At 44.3% G+C, this 19168-nt stretch overlaps 2 protein-coding genes across 3 annotated transcripts; one reads left to right on the top strand and one right to left on the bottom strand.

Annotated features, from left to right (window-relative positions):
• Nucleotides 1–650: 650 nt before the first annotated feature.
• Nucleotides 651–3005, top strand: LOC130986465 (zinc finger CCCH domain-containing protein 15-like). 2 transcript variants are annotated; one of them, XM_057909881.1, is made up of 3 exons: nucleotides 651–869; nucleotides 1205–1860; nucleotides 2342–3005. In XM_057909881.1, exons 2-3 carry the CDS (start codon nucleotides 1210–1212, stop codon nucleotides 2663–2665), a joined length of 975 nt encoding a protein of 324 aa, XP_057765864.1. In that variant the 5' UTR covers nucleotides 651–869; nucleotides 1205–1209; the 3' UTR covers nucleotides 2666–3005. The 2 variants fall into 2 exon arrangements, with proteins under 2 accessions (XP_057765864.1, XP_057765865.1); XM_057909882.1 differs by having other exon boundaries at nucleotides 652–869; nucleotides 1169–1860.
• Nucleotides 3006–14782: 11777 nt separating this feature from the next.
• On the bottom strand, nucleotides 14783–16736 carry LOC131025590 (uncharacterized). The gene is made up of 2 exons (XM_057955389.1): nucleotides 15868–16736; nucleotides 14783–15185 (listed from the first exon to the last, which is right to left on the bottom strand). Exons 1-2 carry the CDS (start codon nucleotides 16734–16736, stop codon nucleotides 14783–14785), a joined length of 1272 nt encoding a protein of 423 aa, XP_057811372.1.
• Between the last annotated feature and the right edge of the window lie 2432 nt (nucleotides 16737–19168).

Here is a 19168-nt window from a genome sequence, read left to right on the forward strand (position 1 = left end):
TTTAATTAATTTCCAAAATTCATGTGATTTGTATTTTTTTTTTATCTCAAACAATCCATTATAATATTCATAAAAATGACAATTTATACCGATTTTTAAATACATATCGAGTGCCCAAAGTATATGCTTTTTTTTAGGCTGGTGAAATATAGTATAGTATGGATTTGATCCAAATTAATTTTCTCGAACATTTTGTGAGGAAAGGTCAATCGCTTGGACGTACAAGTAAATACTTGTTTCGTATGAATAAGCACCATATAGCATGCATGACGTAAAATATAAATTATTTAATATGATAAAATTTTATATTATCATAATTCATTTATTTTAAATTTATTTTTTAAATATCATAGTATCAAATTAAGTTCTTTTATGATCTTGCATTTAATTAGACGCATATTACATATTTTATTTAAAATATAATTATAATTAAATGAAAATGAAAAAAAAAAAAAACATTATGATCTGTCTAGAAAATGAATTTTTTTGAAGAAATTTAAATTTTAAAGATTTGTGACGATTAATTGAGACGGTTAATTTGATTTTTTTTTTTTTTCAAGTGATGATAATACGTACTCATTAATTGTTTATAATTTTCCCGCTGAACCACATCTATATTCCGGTTTGTATGACGAAAGTAGCCTTGGATGCAATCGAAGAGCGATTGCCATGCAAGGGCACGTCGCGTCCGATGCAATGAGCTGAAGCTCAACTCAACGTATAAATGTAGGCTTCTTCTTCATCCTCCCCACTTCTCAATTTTCTGCTGCTCTCTCTACAAAAGAAAATCCTCTCTCTCGCGTATAGCTACAGAAGGTATTGTCAAAGATCAATTTGAAGCTTGCGCATGAAGTTTGATTATTAATCAGGTGAGCTAATCTAAACTGCTTCTACTTCAATCCATCGACGCAATTGAACGACAAAATCAGGAGATGATCCTCCATCGTTTAGCTTTAAATTAGACCAATTCTGCAGTGCAAAGAACTTTTATGTTGTCCTTGTGGTGCTCAATTTTAGATTTTCTTCAGTGCATAAGATTTAATTCGGTTATCCGAAAAAATTGTTGCAATTCTAAATACACAACTCTCGGTTTCAGAATATTCATGAAATCTCATGTTTTTGCCTCTCTTTTTCCCCTTGCCTTCGATTATTGTGCATTGCGAAGCAGAGCTCAGTGCGCTTAATTCATATGCACCGCGTATAGGAACTATGCAGAGAGAAATCTCAATCTCATCCGGCATCTCCACTCTGCCTTTCAACGGCGAATACGATTTCGCGCCGTCGATGTACTCGTCAATTTTCCCGCCAAAGGATTCGTCGATCCTCGAAAATTACCTACACGACGGATCCTCTAATTTCTCTTCCACGGAGAGTGAGAATGCCCTAGCGCCGAAATTGCCCCAATTCCAGCAGCTGCTGAATCAGGACTTGACGAACCGCCACCGGATGGTGATGTCGCGCCTCCGTGGTGTGGCGAAGGAGGCTCAGACGCTCCGGCAGGAGAACGTCAATCTGAAAATGGCCAACCTTGACTTGTACAATCGCTTGAATCGGTTGCACAATTCGTCACCGTTCCGTGGCGCTGATGCTGATCCTGGTTTGGATAATTTAGTGGACAGATTGCTCAAGATGGATATGGAAGACGAGGGGACGAGTGAGAATGAGGCGGTGGCGCAGAGCCCGACTAGTGTGATGGATTCTGGTCAGGGTGGACTAGGAGAGAAGCGGGTTCATTTGCCAAAGAGTATCTCAGTTCGGTCTAATGGCTATCTCAAGGCGGCGCGGGCTGGCGGCAGTGGCGGCGGCAGCGGCAGAGATGGCCCTAAAGTTGTCAAAGCATCAACCGAAAACAATGGGACGGTAACTCTTTTGCTTTATATAGTTACACTATAGTGGTATATGCTACATCATATGTTGGATTATGCTAGCCTACTGTTATTAAATATTGATTTGCAGCAAGAAACTGGTATTCTTGAACAGGAAGTCCGAAGTTGTGACTGAGAAACACTCTGTGTATGGCATTCTTGATGATATTTGTGAGGCATTTGTGAAATTGTTACAATTGTTTATATCAAAGTGATATTGTTAAGTTCTGTTTTGGTCTCAGAATTTTCTTGCTTTTTATGGTCGTGTTCATCATATGTAACTGACTTCTTTCCTAATAGCTGTTCTGAACAAAATTCATCTAATTGACTGAAACAATATAGCAGACCCCAATTTATCATTCTTGAAATCAGAATGCCTTCTCTGTAGCTCCTGATTCATGAAGTTGGCCAATTTTGTTAGGACTTACACTTATAAGTAGGCTTAATTAGTTAGTCCTCTTACGTTGTGAATGCAGCAAAAGGTATACGTGAAAGGTGGAGAGCAAGCAGTCGAACTCGAAGTCTACAACCAGGGCATGTTCAAGACTGAGCTGTGCAACAAATGGCAACAGACTGGAGCTTGCCCTTATGGAGATAACTGCCAATTTGCTCATGGCATTGCAGAGCTCCGGCCAGTCCTCCGCCACCCTCGTTACAAGACCGAGGTCTGCCGCATGTTCTTGACCGGCGTCCCTTGTCCTTATGGCCACCGCTGCCACTTCCGACACACTCTCACCGAGGAGGAGCAGCTCGTGAGGGCCATGAATTCCAACTCTCTTCAACCTATGAGCTACCGGTGACATCGACTGTGTTTTGCATGAAGAGTATGTTACTAAGTAGAATGGGATTCGATTCTGTAAGTAAATAAGCATCAAATGTGGTAGTAATAATCATCAGAGACAGAGAGGCTAGGCTTTGTTTGCATACAATTTAGAGTGGCTTAGGATCTGAAACAGAGAAGTGTGTGCTTTCATCATTTTGTGACTTTGCTTTACGTTTAGATGTCATTATTCGTAATAATGCATTGCCACACTGATTATTTGTGTTGAAAACTCATTCTGCAATTGTGTAATCATGTGTGGCCACTGTTTGTTTTATCTCGTTTATTGGTACACATTGATATTGATTTTAATTCATGTAATATATATTATCTAGAATTAAGATTGCTTTGATAACCTAGTGGGCCGGTAACTTGATCTATTATTGGCCCAATTGTAACAGGCTACTAAAGATGAGGCTCAAATTTGGTATGTTAAATGGACAAAGGCCTCTAGCCCGTTGGTCAATAGAATATGATCCGTTAGAATGATCGTATGGTGAAATTTCTATGTAAGAAGAAGACAAAGAAACCATAGTGATATGAAATAAGTTGAATGATTTATAAGTAATATATTAATAACTTCAGAAAAAGGAAAGGAACTACTTCCAATTTTCAAACAAGCCCCGTCCCAAAAGGTAAAGAAGAAATTAAAGGAGTTGCTTTGCTGCACAACTATCAATCACAAATCGTTGAAAATATACATCCAAAAAGTATGTCTAAATTGCATTTTGTGGGACACCTACATATGCTAATATCCCTCCATGAAATGAGCCAATTGGTATAAGACAATTGAAAAGAATATTCGGGACCCACACTGCCCACACAAAAGACCAAAATTTGTAAGATTACCCAATCATTTTTCTTATAATTGAATTTATATGAAATGATGCCCATATGATTTACCAAGGGTGGGAATGATGGTCGAGTGAAAATGTGTTTCTTTTTATAAAGGGAAAAGTGGATTACCTATGACCCCGTAATCTTCTAGTACCGTTTATCTACATGGATTAAAAAAATCTTTTATGGAAACTGCAAAATTGTTCAAGCATGATTTCGAGTGAAATCATATAAGTATGTGAATATAGTAAATTTGGATAGATGTCCCTTGTTTAAAAAAAAGAAAGTAGGAACAAGTATGCGAATATAATAAATTGGTATAATTGATCTTTTTCATCTATAGTAAACAGAACCGATCACCTACCCACTGTGGGCAAGCATAACGTGCCCACCATTGATGTGACAATTTTAATTAGGAAAGATAATTAATAAATCTTACTCTGATTAAAATTATCTTACTATAATTACAATTGCCACATCATGATGGGCACATTATACATGCCCACGGTGGGTAGGTGATCGGTTCTGGTAAATTTTTAGTAAATTATACTAATATGATATTTTTTAGTATTCTTGTGGTCAAGTCTATTACTATAAATTTGTATGGAATCGAATCCATGCACACAGTCATTAGTATCGCTGATTATCATAACTAACTTATACGTAGTCAAGCAATCATATCTTGTTATTCTAAAATAAACAGTTAGGCTGCATTCTCTTTGTGGGAAAATGATGGAAAACAAATAATTTCCCTCATTTACCATCTTTTTCATGTGTTCTCTTTGTTAGCAAATTTTCTCCGGACAGGAGGAAAAATTTTCTCGGGCAGCCCCTTTTCCCACATTTTCATCCCAAATCATGATAATATTATCATGACTTGCAAGTGTGATAAAATTTTCCCATGATGTATATTTTTTTGATCTTCCAATTTTACCCTTCACATTGAGAATGTCAGTGAGTGAATCTTATTCGGATCGAAACCATTAATTTTTTTTTCTTTAATTTTACTCCCCACCCCATCCCACCCCCCACCCCACGCCCCCACCCACGCCCTCCCCCAAATTTGTATTTTTTTTTTAATTTTTTCTCGCCACCTCCACCCACCCTCCCTAACCCCACGCCCCCCACCACCCCCATTTTTTTTTTTTTTAATTTTTCTCGCTACCTTCACCCACCCTCCCCTACCCCACGCCCCCGCCCACCCCCTCCCCACCACCCGCACCCTCAAATTTTTTTTTTCTCGCCACCTCCATCCACCCTCCCCTACCCCACGCCCCCACCTACCCCCTCCCCACCACCCCCCACCCCAAAAAAAAATTAAAAATTTTTCTCGCCACCTTCACCCACCCTCCCCTACCCCACACCCCCACCCACCCCCTCCCCACCACACCCCAAAAAAAAAAAATTACTAATTTTTTTCGACACCTTCATCCACCCTCCCCTACCCCATCCCCCCACCCACCCCTTCCCCCCCCCAACCCCCAATTTTTTTTTTAAATTTTTCTCGCTACCTCCATCCACCCCCTACCTCCTCCCCACCACCCCCCACCACCCCCAATTTTTTTTTAAAATTTTTCTTGCCACCTTCACCCACCATCCCCTACCCCACGCCCCCACCCACCCCCTCCCCACCCCCAATTTTTGTTTTTTTTTTTTTTAAATTTTTCTCGCCACCTCCACCCACCCTCCCCTACCCCATGCCTCCCCAACCCCCTCCCCACCACCCCCCCCACCCCCAAATTTTTTTTTAAATTTTTCTCGCCACCTTCACCCACCCTCCCCTACCCCACGCCCCCACCCACCCCCTCCCCACCACCCCCCTCTCACCCGCAAATTTTTTTTTTTAATTTTTCTCGCTACCTCCACCCACCCTCCCCTACCCCACGCCCCCACCCACCCCCTCCCCACCACCCCACCCCCCAATTTATTTTTAAAATTTTTCTCGCCACCTTGACCCACCCTTCCCTACCCCATGCCCCCACGCACCCCTCCCACCACCCCCCAATCCCCAATTTTTTTTTAATTTTTCTCGCCACCTCCACCCACCCCTTCCTACCCCACGCCCCCACCCAACACCCCCCACCCTCCAAAAAAAAATTAAATTTTTCTCGCCATCTCCACCCGTCCCCCCTACCCCAGGCCCCCCACCCCCTTGCCCTTTTTCCCAATTTTTATTTTCTTAAAATTTTTTCTTGCCACCTCCACCCCGCCCCTAGGGCTGTAAACGAGCTGAGCCGAGTCGATTTTTTTTTTTTGGGTGTGGGGGGGTGGCGATGGGGTGGGTGGGGGCGTGGGGTGGGTTGGAGGTGGCGAGAAAAATAAAAAATAAATAAAAAAAATGGGGGGAGGGTGTTGGTGGGGGCGTGGGGTAGTGGGGTGGGGGTGGAGGTGGCGAGAAAAATTATAAAAAAAATGAAGTATGTCATAAAATAAAAAAAATTTTAAAAAAAATTTTTGGGTGTGGGGGGTGGGGGTGGGGGTGGGGATGGGGTGGGTGGGGGCGTGGGGTGGAGGTGGCGAGAAAAATTATAAAAAAAAAAATGAAGTATGTCATAAAATAAAATTGAAATTATGGCATAAAATAAGTAAGTCAATAATAAGAGTAATATTGTCATTTAACAATTTATCCATCATTTTCCCACAAAGAGAACATGTGTATAGGATAAATGAAGTATAGGATAAAAAAAAGGAGCCGGAAAATACACCAACTATTTTGAGATTTGCATATTGCACATGACCTTCAAAATTAGCCCCATAATACATGACCTTTTGATTTAGTTGCAATTTACACCCGGCGAAAGTTCCGACCACTCTCATGTTTGACCGGCGGTGATGTGGACATTATTTTAAATTACATGGCATTACGCGTGGCATTTATTACACAGTGGCAAGCCACGCGTTCAAAACGACGTCGTTTTGATAGGGAGAAAAAATAAAAAAATAAAGAAAAATGTCTTCTTCTTCAATCTCCTGCCCGAAACAGCCCCGCCGCTGCGACTTCCTCTCCCGTCCACCGAGCATCCGAGGCCATCGAAGCAGCCCCGCCGCTGCGACTTCCTCTCCCGACCACCGAGCTTCCGAGGCCATCGAAGCAGCCCCACCGCTGCGACTTCCTCTCCCGACCACCGAGCATCCGAGGCCACCGAAGCAGCCCCGCTCTGACGCCCCGCCACCGCGACTTCCTCTTCCTCCACGATCTGCCGCCCTCCACCAGATTTGGGGATCTAGAGTTTTGGGGAAAAATGGAACTAAACACTAGAGTTTTGGGGAAAAAGGGAACTAACCACCTCAGGCCACCGCCTCCGTCTCAGATCTGGATATCGACGCTACGCCTCCTCCTTTCTTCCGGTGATAGCGTCTGGATTGGGGATCTAGGGGCGGAGACATGGCCGGTGGCAAAGGAAAGAGGGAGATAGGAGCTAGGGCACGATAGTGATGGCGTGAAGCCACAGACCGCGATCGCCGGAATCGAAGGGGTGGCGTCTAGATTGGGGATCTAGGGGCGAAGACATGGCCGGTGGCTGTGTCGTCGTCGGATTTCATAGTTCTTTGGTGGCCTGAGGTGGTGCGTTGTGTGTGTGAGTTCTCATGTGTCAGTGTGTGTGCTTGGTCTGTGTGTGAGAGACGAGAGAGAGGGAAGTCGGGAGAGGTTAGGCCGGCTGGCTGCTCGCCGGAGCAGAGGAGAGAGGGGGGTTCGGCTCTGGTCGAGAAAGAGGAGTCAGGGGGAGAGGGATGGGCCAGAGAGAGAGTCAGGGGGAGGGGGCGCCGGATTTCATGTTTTTTTTTGTTTTTTTTTTTATTTTTATTTTTAAAAAAGCTTGACAAAAACGACATCGTTTTACTTGATCGCCGGTGCATCCACGTCAACAAAATCCGATGGCCACGTCACCACCGATCAAAGTGTTAGTCAACGCGGGTGCAAATTGCGATTAAATTGAAAAGTAATGTATTCTGGGGCTAATTTTGAAGGTCATGTGCAATATGCAAATCTCAAAATAGTTGGTGTATTTTCTGGCTATTAACCCAAAAAAAAAATCATCAAAGAGAACATGAGATAACAAGAGTGGAAATGATAAAATTTTCCCACCTTTTCATTTCCATCATTTTCTCATGATAATTTTACAACCAAAGAGAACGCACCCTTAGTAATATTTTGCATATACAATTCACAGTTTTGAATTATACATTCGGTCGCTCAATTTCTTTGGTTGAAATTTAATTAGTTCTCAAAGTTTGTATCCAACTCTCTTTGAATATGTAGGCGTCCAATGTTGTGCAACAAACGATTCAGCAAAATAATGAAGTTGTGAGAGGAAATAAATAAATGGTGTGTGATGGTGACAAGTGAGAGAGGCTATTGGTGTAGATTTGGAAAAAGAAATGGGCGCAAGATTTGGAAAGTGTTAATGCGGAGTGGCTTCAAACGGCTAAACACGGGAATTTTGAGCGGCGTCTCGATGCTCACGCGCCGCTATCTGTCCGCCCATCACCCGACACTGATTAGACACTCCCTACATTTCTTCTCCATTTTCCCAATCTCGCATTTCATTTCATCCTCTAATCATTGATAATCATATTTCCTTTATATAATTACTCCTACTATCTCCAATCCATCCAATATCTTTATTATTAATATATTTTCACAATTTTAAATTTTTATCCAAATTGAATATGATTTGGTGCTTATATAGCAGTCAAGCATGTGTTGGTCTCTATTCCATTATTAAGATGTCATTCATAATCATACCTAAACTTAGGGCGAAATTGTATTTTTCAAATAATAAAATTATATCGTTTATTAGTAAAAATATTACAATGTTTTAACTCACATGTAAAAGTTAATTTTTTTTTTATAATTCTCCCTTGATATCTTTCCTTTGCGACGAAATTTTCTAGTTTGAATTGAAATCCGAGTTCAACCGAATATCAATCCGTTTGTATTTTTTGCTTTGAAAAGTGATATAGTCATATATAGAAATATCCGTTCAAGTGATGAAATTAGGGCTGTAAACAAACCAAGCCGCTCGCGAACTATTCGGAGCTCGGCTCGAAAAAAGCTCGTTCAAGTTCGTTTAGAGAAGCTCGTAAAATAAACAAACCAAACTTGAGCTTAGTAGTATTCGGCTCGTGAACATGTTCGTCAAGTGATTCAGTTTGAAAAATATAAATTATTAGTAGACACAACTTATATTTATCCATTAAAATTAATAATAATTGTATTAAATCACTAATTAATTTTGTTTGTTATAAGACAATAATTAATATATTTATTATTTTGAATAAAATAATTTATTTTTAAAATAAAATAATCAATATTTTGAATATAAATATAAATTTAGAAAGTTTGTATAGGCTCGATTAGGCTCGTGAGCCGCTCGCGAGCCTCAAAGTATTCGGTAAGTAAAGTTCGGGATTCGATTCGATACTAAACAAATCAAACTTGAGCACACCACTATTCGGTTCGGCTCGGTTCGATTACACCCCTAGATGAAATATAATGTGCGTGTGTTGACCAAGTGGTAAGAGATTAATGCCTAAGTCTAAAGATCTTGGGTTCGAGTCCCCTGTTGCGCGACCACCTTGATAACACTCACTTTTCTATGATTTTTAATGTTCTTATGATGTCAAATTTATAGGAATTGAGGGTTTGATGATTAAATTGCTTTATCTTATTAAATATGATAATTGCTCGTACTTTGGTGATAACACTCACTTTGATGATTGTTTTGTCTTAAATTGCTTTATCTTATGAAATATGATACTTGCTCGTATTTTTGTGATTTTTACAGAAATATTGAATCTGAATTTGGATGAATGATCTTAATGAAAGTTGTAGAACATCTCGATACGAGTTCATGAGCGCATACGGATTGAAAATCAGAGTTCGAACGAGAAAGATATGGCCAAAACAAGAAAGTCGCGCGCAGTAGTGAATAGTGTCCGACGGAAATTTCCGAATTTTTGAGATTTTCGAATTTTATCAGTATTTTCGAGTTCTGTACTGTATTTATCACATGTGCCTATATATAGGTCTTTTTTCTTGACCTATTAGATACCTCTCTTCACCTTTTTTTTTCCACTTCTTTTCATATTATTCAGTTCTAGCTTAGAATTTTACAGCGTTCATAGATTATATTTATTTTCTGCAAGATTCAAGATTCCAACTGTTCATCCTGAATTCTTTCCGAGTTTTATCTATTTTATTTATTTCAATTGCTTTCTTTTATTTATGCTTTTGATTTATTTTTTGATGTCTAGCTAGTTCTTTTATCTGAACCTAGAGTTTGTACATAGTTGATTGAATATGTGTAATTTGATTTATTGATATCAATTTGCCCTCCAGCTAGTGATTTATGATTACTGGTGCTTGATTTCTTGTGAATTACCTTATCAATAATTTACATGTCTAGTTGTTCAGTTTGAGTCTTGAATGTGATAATTGTTCAGTTGATTCAGAAATGCATGATATAGTTTTGCCTTGAGTCTTGAATGTGCTAGGTGAGCTATAGGAAGCTATTCTTTGCGTGCCATTGTGAGTTAATTTATTCATTTAAGTCTTGAATGCCATAAGGGATTTATAGATCTACTTTCATAGTTGGTGAAACGTAATCGAGTGGATATAGATTTTATCGGTGAATTGTGATAGGATGATAAAATATACCTAGTGTTGCTTGGAGATTGAAAGAGAAGAGTAAGATCGAAAGCTTGAGGGAAAGAATGTTATAGATTTTTTTCGTTCAAAGCCTTCAAAAGCGAAGTACCAGCATCTAAGTTAGCCAAAGACTTTCTACATGGCGATGATGAACCTCAAACCGAATCTTCTTCGGTCTCCACTATTGCTGTTGCATGAAGGTTGTCACTTAGTCTAGTTATGTTTTGATTTGTTAAGCTCACTTTGATTATGTTGTAGTTATGTTAGGGATTGACGACTCTTGGTTGATGCATTGTTATTTTCATTTGAGCTTATTATATTTTGTTAAGCTTATTGGTTTAATGCTTTATATTGATTAGATTTTTAGTTTGGCATATGTTGAATTGTTGATTTATTGGATATGTTGATTGTTGAGCATATGTGATGAATTTTGTATTTTTTTTTATTATTATTCATGTGAATGAATCAAATCAAATTTGTGTTGTTATCAGGTCGTAATCAGATCGTGTCGCTATCGTGTTGTGTCAACCCGATTCAAATCGGGTTGTTATCAGGTCGTAATCAGATCGTGTCGCTATCGGGTTGTGTCAACCCGATTCAAATCGGGTTGTTATCGGGTTCGTGTCGGGTTCGGGTTGGGTTCGGGTTTAGGTGTATCAGGTTGGGTTCGGGTTGGGTTCTAGCATTCCCTTATCAGGTCGGGTTCGGGTTTGGCCTTATCAGGTCGGGTTGATATCAGGTCGACCCGATAGCGATCCGACCCGCACGATTTGCCAGCCCTAGTTACAAGGAGCACGTACGCAACTATTTATAGATTACACATAAAGGGTAAAATGCTACATTCATCGCTGGAGCATGCGCCTTGCGTGGTCAAGGGCATAATAGTAAAATTGCCCTCATGTGGGGGATTTTCCCGAGATTCTGGTGACCCCTCTGGCGGAAACTGTTCCTCTGGTGAGGGCGTCTTCTCTGGCGTAGGTTGTTCCTCTGACTTCTCTGTGAGAACCCGTTCCTCTGTCGAAGGTGATTCCTCTGGCTATGACCATTTCTCTGCTCTGCACATATTACTCCTCATCAACTACTCCCCCCTCTGGTCTGACTAGTTTGCTCTGGAGCAGAGTAACCTAGTCAGAGTAATCACCCGCGTGGCTGACGTCACCCGCATTAACTGTCCGTCCCTTCACAGTGTACTTTCCCGTATTTCGAGGTTACTTTTTACTCTTCGCGTCTTTTCGTCTTCTCGTAGAAATTCTTGGCCGTTGATTATTTCCCTGATGCCACGTGTCATTCATCCCGTGTGTTGGTAGTTGCCCGCGTACATTTTACTTAGTCGGTTCAAATTTTTACTATCTACTATTCATCTTCTCCAGTTTTTCCGAATCCCTTCGACTGCGATTTCCGGTGATCCTCTCCCTGTTTCGGTGTATTTCTTGCAACTTCCCCGTTCCCGACTTTACCGTCGAACTTTCTTTGATTTTAGGTAACTCGCGTACCCTCCTCTCCCTGTTTAGTGTAGAGTGATTGTGAGATTTTGTTGGTGCTCTGATTGAGCGTGAACCCTAGGACTTTTTAGATTTTTTCGATAATGGCTTCATCCTCCGCCCCTGTTGCCCCGCCTGATTTTTTCCCCTCCCCTTCTCCCTCTCCCGTAGCTTCTCCGATTGACTCTCCCTCTCCTTCGAACCCTAGTTCTTCCCAAGCCTCTCCGTCGGCCTCTGGATCTTCCCTCCCTACTCCCGAAACCCCTAAAACCTCTAAGGGAAAACGGAAAGCCCCTAGGTTGCCCAAATCCATACCCGAATCCCGATTGAGTATGGCGAGCATGCACAAGATGTATGACCTATGTAGGCGGCCTGAGGGTTTGAAATTCGAATCCCAATCCAAAGCTCTAATGCCTGCTTTCGATAAACTGAACATGGATATGGTGGTCATCTGGTGAGCCCAGATAGATGCCGGTCTGAGGCTTCCCCCTCTTCCACTTCTAGTAAACGTAGCCAACCACTTCAAAATCCCCTTCTACCAAATAGCTCCCTCCGCCATTCGGAGGTTATACTGTTTTCATATTCTTTGCACCGCCCATGGTGTTGCAGATACTTTTAAATTGTTTGCCCAGACCCAATCCCTAAGGTTGCAGAGGGGTCCCCTGTATAGTTTTGCTGCGCGTAAGAAATACCCCGCCATTTTCCTGAATTCCCTAAGTTCTTATGATAAGGACTTTCTCCATTCCTACTGTTACGTGAGGACTACCTCCGGTACTTGGCACCAGTATGGCGCCCAAGAGCTGCGATGGCACACTTTCCGTACCAAATACCAGCCAGCCTCCCAAGGAATCCCCTGTGATCATGATCTGGGAGTGTTGAGCTACCTTAACGCCCTCCACAACCAAGAGCCATTCCCCTGCAAGGAATTCACTGAAAATCCCTCGGCTTTGGCAGCCAATGGCCTGTTTCCCCTGTACCCTCTTGGATCCATAGGTAAAATAGGCATTAGTAGCATATGTGAAAGTTATTTATTACCTTGCTTTTGTTGATAAAACCCCATTTTGTTTGCAGGGATGTCGTGGAGGAAAAAGTGCAGGTCTGAACTCTCCGCCGACCGTCCCTCTGGCGAAGGGGAACAGGGCTCTGGGCAACCTATTGACCCCGGGGTGAATATCTCCAGACTGATACCCCCCGCGCCCACAGAGACCACTCCCACGCAACACTTCCCTCCGGGCAAGGGGAAGGACATGGACGTGCTACTCACTTTCAGCCCGGACAGCCAGAGGGCGAGGGGCTCTGGCTCGGGCCAGAGTGGAGGGCAGTCCACCATCCCTGTGGTGGATGTTGAGGATGTCGAGGATGAGATGCCCCTCTCCCGGTCACTCCGCAACATTCCCACTCCGGAATCCCGCCTAGTCCAAAGAAAGAGGAAAGCTGCTGCTCTGGACCTTGTAGAGAAGCGGCGCAAGGAGAAACTGCAGAAGGGCAGCAGGCACGTGGACCCCGAAGCCGGGTCGGCAGGTGAAACGGAGGTAGCAGACTCCGTGGATGCTGAGAGGGGTAAGGCATTGGCCCTGCCCGATGAGGAATCGGAGGCCCCTGGCCCCAAGCCAGTCTCGTCCCTAAAGGGGCGTGACTTTGTCAACACCCTACTCTCCCGCATCCATCCCAAGGACAGGGAGGCCACGCAGAAGGTGAAGAAGTCTGTGTTGGCAAATTCCCTCAGCCACCTGGTACTTCAGGTACCCTGCATTATTTAACATATTTAAAAGATTTCACCACTGACCTTCCCATTTCTCTGCCCTGACGTTTTTCCCTTCTTTTTCTGCAGCTTGAGTCCCAGGTCGGGGGGGTGATCCAGTGCATTGACGATTACGGTGCACTGGAGAATGAATTGGAAGCGGAGAGGAAAAGAATGGCGGATCGCGACGAGTAAGTCGCTGGTACCGTGCAACGGTACAGCCAAGCAGAGGCGAACGTGGCTGAGCTGAAGGCCAAGTTGGCACAGGCAGAAGTGGAGAAGGCCTCCTTGGCCTCTGAGCTGGCGAGGGTTACGAAGGAGGGTCATGAGAGCCTCGCCCGATTCAAGGCGAGGTATGACGAGGAGTACAAGGAGGCCAAGCGTGGCTGGAGGACGATCTGCACAGATGCTCAGAACCGCGGCTATGTCATGGGGGCTCGGGACCAGCGTCTGGAGTACTTCTTGTCCCCCCAGGGCCAGCATTTCCTGGGTATGATACTGGAGGGTACCTTGGCAGCCTTCCAGCGAACTCCGGATTACCTGGAAGGCTTCGGGTCCATCTTCGCCTACGTGATAAAACAGACCGAGACAAAGGCGTTGGAGATAGCGGGGTTGGCCCCGGAGCAGATTGCTGCCCTGGACCTGCCGGCCTTGATGGAGAACATCAAGGATGAGGACTTGAACGAGTTGCTGGGGATCACTGCTGATTCCCCAAAGAAGCCGGAGTGGTGGTATCCAATTTTAGAGAAGGCCCTTCCCTACTGTGCCTTTGGGGTCGGCTCTGATTTGGTGCCTGCTGCTCCGGTGTACAAACCTGCCTTCTGTGCCTCCCTGGTGAACTTCGTGAACCGGCTACGAGGCCCAGTTGCTAGCAGCACCCGGGGGTTTTCCCAGTATAGCATGGAGTCTGCCCTGCCTTCCGGTTTCAGAGCTTCAGCCTTCGAGAATCCTGCTTCTGCTTTCTCCGCGGTGGATCAGCTTTTTGCCCTATACAGAGATGAAACATCATATGTGCAAGAAGCTGTGAAGCTGCTGGATGTGGAAGCCTGCCTCCCCAAGGTGAAGGACACTGGCACGTTACCGGTGCTTGTAGAGGGAGCCTCCTCTAGCCAGGTCTCTGCAGCTGCTGTCCCTGTTGCTCCGGATTCCTCTGCCCCTGCTCCTCCTCCCTGACGGCCCTGTTGTTCCTCTCCTTGGCCTGATTAACATTTTTTGTAACTCCAGCCTTGTAAATATTTTTAATACTTATTTTGCTCTCGCTGTATATTCTGCCGTTTTGGCTATATCAATGAAGTTTCTTCATCACTTGACTTGCTTTTAAATTTCCATGCTGGTCCTGCCTTCCTTCGCACTTTATCTTAGTTTGTTGTTGGTTGATGTTGATGTTTACATTCCCGGACCTTGAGCTGTGATGTATGTTTTTGTAAAGTAGGATGAAATTTTTGTTCTTTGTTGAAGTATTTTTGATTCCTTTGATTGACTTTTCCTTTGAGTAGCTTCCCCAACTGTGCTTTCTGCTTGATGCTTCTGAATGATCCCTTTGAGTGATTCTTCTGATTCCTCTGCCGGGAACGTCTTTGGTTCGTCCCTCTGTGACTGCCCTGAGCATTCCTCTGGTCTTTCCTTCTGGGATTTCGCTGATTCCTCCTTTGGGGGATTTCTCTGACTCCTGTTTGAGGATTTCTCTGATTCCTGCTTGAGGATTTCTCTTATTCCTTCTGGGCCATCCCTTCGCTGCTTCCTTTGCTGCTTCCCCTTGCTGCTTCCCTTGGCTGCTAGCTGGAACACTCTGCGCGGAGCATGGAAGACCCCAGGGGTGCAACCAACTTTCGTGGCTTACGATTGAACAGTAACCCTCTGCGCGGAGCATGGAAGACCCGGGGGGTGCAACCAACTTTCGCGGCTTACGATTGAACAGTAACCCTCTGCGCGGAGCATGGAAGACCCGGGGGTGCAACCAACTTTCGCGGCTTACGATTGAACAGTAACCCTCTGCGCGGAGCATGGAAGACTCGGGGGTGCAACCAACTTTCGCGGCTTACGATTGAACAGTAACCCTCTGCGCGGAGCATGGAAGACCCGGGGGGTGCAACCAACTTTCGCGGCTTACGATTAAGATGATTCCTCTGCTCTGCCCTTGATGTTTGCTTTTTCCTTGATTCGCTGAGAGGCAATTTTGCCTTTGTTCCCCCTTGACTTGCTAAGCAGCAATTTTGAATTTATAAATTGTGGACTATGGGTATACACCCTACTCCCCCCGCTGGTGACATGTGCAATGCTCTGCATGAACATGTTAAGTAGCATATGTAATTTTAAAAGCGATAAGTTAAAATAAATGAGTCAACACCAGGGAATTCCCTAGAACCACGTATCCGATTTTATTGATATCATGGCCCCGAACCTCATTAAAACCCCTGTGGGGAAAAAGAGTATTCGGTCTACAATTTGTCGTGTCATCTAAGCAACATTACACATAGAACTTTTTCAAAGTATTGATGTTCCACGGTCTGGGGAGAGCTCTGTCATCTGGATCCGACAGAGTGTACGCTCCACTGCCCAGGACCTCGGTGATGATGAAGGGACCCTCCCAATTGGGTTCAAATTTGCCCACTGGCTTCAGTGCGTCGGCTCTCTTGAGAACTAGGTCGCCCTTGGCTAGCTTCCGTGCTATGACCCTCTTGTCGTATCCAGCCTTGATGATGCTTTTGTACTTTGCTGCTATGATCTGAGCTTCTTCCCTCTGTTCCTCCACAAGATCGAGCTCTGTTCGTTGAAGTTCGGAATTGTGCTCTGTATCGTAGGTTGTGATGCGATATGACTCCAATCTAGCCTCCGCTGGTATCACTGCATTGGATCCGTATACCAGGGTGAAAGACGCCTCTCTTGTTGCCGTATTTGGGCTAGTTCGGTAAGCCCAAAGGACGGTATCCAACTCCTCGACCCATTTCCCTCTGATCTGATTCAACCGCTTTTTGATGCCTTCGCAAATTGATCTGTTTGCAAGCTCCACTTGCCCATTCGCTTGAGGATGAGCTACGGACACGAAACGCTGGGTGATGTCCATTCTGTCACAGAAATCCGCAATTCTCTGCCCTGTAAACTGGGTTCCATTGTCCGACACAATGATCCTTGGGACGCCAAATCTGCAACATATGTTCCGCCAAATGAATCGCTCCACTGTCACCTCGTCGATCTTCCCCACGGCCTCGGCCTCGACCCATTTGGAGAAATAATCCACTGCCACTATGAGGAAACACTTGCCCCCTGGTGTCGTGGGCAACTTCCCAACGATATCTATGCCCCACTTGTCAAAGGGGCCTGCAGTATACATGACGCCCATGGTTTCCCCGGGACGTTGATTCTCCCAGCATGTCTTTGGCAAGCCTCACATTTGCGGACGAACTCCCTGGCATCTTTGTTGATGTTAGGCCAATAGAACCCTGCCCGAATGATTTTTCGTACGAGATCACGGAATCCCGTGTGACCACCACAACAACCTGCATGAATTTCTTTCAAAGCAAAATTAGCCTCTTCGGGAGATAAGCATTTTAACAAGGGTTGGGTAAAAGATCGCTTGTAAAGTTGATCATTGATGAAACAGTAATTCTCGTAGCGAGCCCTCTGATTGGATTCTTTGCTCAAGCGTTCCCCTGTCTTAAGAAAGTGTATGATTGGGGCCCGCCAGTCATCCCTGATTTTTACTGAGAAAACCTGTGAAGTCCTCATTTATCTGGTATCACAGAGCAATATGATCTCATCATTCCATGTCTGTTCCACCGCGTTGGCCATGCGCGCCAGTAAGTCTGTTTTTGTGTTCTCTTCTCGGGAAATCTGCTCGATTTTGAACTCCATGAATTTTTAATTCATTTCGTTGATTTTACAGTGGTATATTTTCATCCGCTGGTCCTTGACATGATAAGCCTCCGACAGTTGTTGAGCCACTAACTGGGAATCGGTTATGATGATAACACATTCAGCCTTCAGCTCTGACAGAATGTGCGCTCCTCTGACCACAGCTTCATACTCGGCTTCGTTGTTGGACATCCGGCAAGTGAATTTGATAGCAAATTGATATATCCCATATCCTGGTGAAATGATGTACACCCCAATTCCACACCCTTCCTTTGTAACTGACCCATCAACAAAGGCGATCCATAATTCTTGCATAGGACGGCGAGTGGTTTCTTGAATGAAATCCGCCAGAGCTTGTGCTTTGATTGCCGTTCTCGGCTCATACTCCACATCGTACTCCCCCAGCTCCACGGCCCACTTGACCATTCTCCCTGATAAATTCGGTCGCCCCAACACTTGTCTGAAAGGTAGAGCAGTGCGCACCACTACCCGATGTGATAAGAAATAAGGCCTCAATTTCCGGGCTGTGACCATGACTGCCAGAGTAGCCTTTTCAATCTCAGTGTAGTTTAACTCAGGGCCCTGGATGATTCTGCTGACAAAGTAGATTGGCCTCTGGTGAGTTCCCTCTTCTCTGATAAGCACAGAGCTAACCGATTCTTCTCCCACCGCTATGTATAGATATAACGTTTCTCCCGGGACTGGCTTGGTCAGAGTTGGGAGCTTTGCCAAATATGCTTTGAGATCCTCAAATGCCGCTCGACATTCCGCTGTCCATAGAAATTTGGTCCATTTCCTTAAGATTTTGAAGAACGGCATGTTGCGCTCTGCCGATCGCGAGATAAACCTGCTCAGAGCAGTGATACGCCCGTTCAGAGTCTGTACTTCCTTTATCCCTCTGGGTGGTGTCATTTCCATGATAGCTTTGACTTTCTCTGTATTGACTTCGATCCCTGCGGGAGTAACTTTGTAGCCCAAGAATTTCCCTGTGGTGACTCCAAAAGTGCACTTTGCTGGGTTCAGCATGAGCCGATTGTTTCTGATGACTGTGAAGACCTCCTCCAGGTCAGAGACATGATCCTTCACTCTGACACTCCGCACCAACATGTCGTCAACATATACTGATATGTTCTTTGAAAGTTGCTCTTTAAAGATTTTCTCCATCATTCTTTGGTACGTGGCCCCTGCATTCTTTAACCCAAATGGCATGCTCTTCCAACCATAAACTCCACAACAGACGGCGAAAGCCGTTTTAGCAATGTCCCCTCTATGCATTTTTACTTGGTGATAACCCTGCTACGTATCCATCATTGACAAGAGCGCGCAACCGGAGGTAGAGTCAACTAACTGATCAATCATCGGCAGAGGATAGTGGTCCTTTGGGCAAGCAGCATTCAAATAACTATAGTCCACACACATCCGCCAAGTGTTCATCTTTTTTGCTACCATCACAGCATTTGATATCCACTCTGGATATTGGACTTCCTCAATATGCCCGGCATCCAACAGCCCTTGAACCTGTTCCCTGATCGCGGCGTCCTTCTCGGCACCAAAATGCCTTGTTCTCTGTTTTACTGGCTTAACCTTCGGATCCACATTAAGGCAATGTTCCGCCAACCCTCTATCTATTCCCTTCAAATCGACTGTGCTAAAGGCAAACACATCCGCGTTTCTTCGGAGGCAATTGGTCAGTTCCTCTGTAGTTTGCTCATCCATGGAAGACCCTATCTTGGTCTGAAAGCCCTCTCGCCCGGGGAATAATTCTATCATATTGCACACATCACTGGTGGAGACCAGGGCGGTCTTCTCTGCACTGTCCCTGTCTTTTAATAAATCTGCCACCTCCTGACGCTCCTCTGCCAGGGCATTCACTTCGCCCACCTTTCCCTTTTTCCGAGTATCCGGTCCCTCTGTTATTCT

Source organism: Salvia miltiorrhiza, chromosome 5 (assembly GCF_028751815.1).
Source record: "Salvia miltiorrhiza cultivar Shanhuang (shh) chromosome 5, IMPLAD_Smil_shh, whole genome shotgun sequence".
Lineage (NCBI taxonomy): Eukaryota > Viridiplantae > Streptophyta > Magnoliopsida > Lamiales > Lamiaceae > Salvia > Salvia miltiorrhiza.

Excerpts from the sequence above, each read along its gene's own strand:
- LOC130986465 (XM_057909881.1), top strand. The coding sequence starts at position 1,210 with ATGCAGAGAGAAATCTCAATCTCATCCGGCATCTCCACTCTGCCTTTC. Across the intron at positions 1,861-2,341 it reads CAACCGAAAACAATGGGACG|CAAAAGGTATACGTGAAAGG; the intron begins GTAACTCTTTTG and ends TTGTGAATGCAG.
- LOC131025590 (XM_057955389.1), bottom strand. The coding sequence starts at position 16,736 with ATGGGCGTCATGTATACTGCAGGCCCCTTTGACAAGTGGGGCATAGAT. Across the intron at positions 15,186-15,867 it reads ACTTTGAAAAAGTTCTATGT|AGTGTTCCAGCTAGCAGCCA; the intron begins GTAATGTTGCTT and ends TGCTCCGCGCAG.